At 58.1% G+C, this 270-nt stretch overlaps 1 protein-coding gene across 1 annotated transcript in view; it reads left to right on the top strand.

Moving 5' to 3' along the window:
• Nucleotides 1-270, top strand: part of TBX2 (T-box 2) — a gene marked incomplete at both ends in the record, with an annotated part of 1,902 nt that overhangs the window by 1,282 nt on the left and 350 nt on the right. Inside the window, one exon of the mRNA XM_009072234.1 lies at nt 211-270. This exon is cut by the window's right edge and continues 350 nt beyond it. Within this exon, the coding sequence (XP_009070482.1) occupies nt 211-270 (60 nt within the window). The remainder of the gene's footprint in view (nt 1-210) is intronic.

Here is a 270-nt window from a genome sequence, read left to right as displayed (position 1 = left end):
ATGAGGATGTTCCAGCTTTGCCTTGGGCGGCTCCCTAGCTGTACCCCCTCCCTCACCCTGTTCCACATGGATATCCTCCCGCTGCGTGTTTAGGATGACATGAGGATGTTCCAGCTTTGCCTTGGGGGAGCACAACTGTGGGACAGGCAGGAGGGGGGGATGCAGCAAAGCATCAGGACAGCTCTGAGCCCTTTTTCTCTCTCTCCACAGGGAATCCCGATGCCCACCTTCGGCGGAATCTTCACCTACCCCTACACCTACCTGGCAGCC

This window comes from Acanthisitta chloris, unplaced genomic scaffold (assembly GCF_000695815.1).
Source record: "Acanthisitta chloris isolate BGI_N310 unplaced genomic scaffold, ASM69581v1 scaffold14503, whole genome shotgun sequence".
In the NCBI taxonomy this organism is placed as follows: domain Eukaryota; kingdom Metazoa; phylum Chordata; class Aves; order Passeriformes; family Acanthisittidae; genus Acanthisitta; species Acanthisitta chloris.
This window is presented reverse-complemented; position numbering and strand designations above follow the sequence as displayed.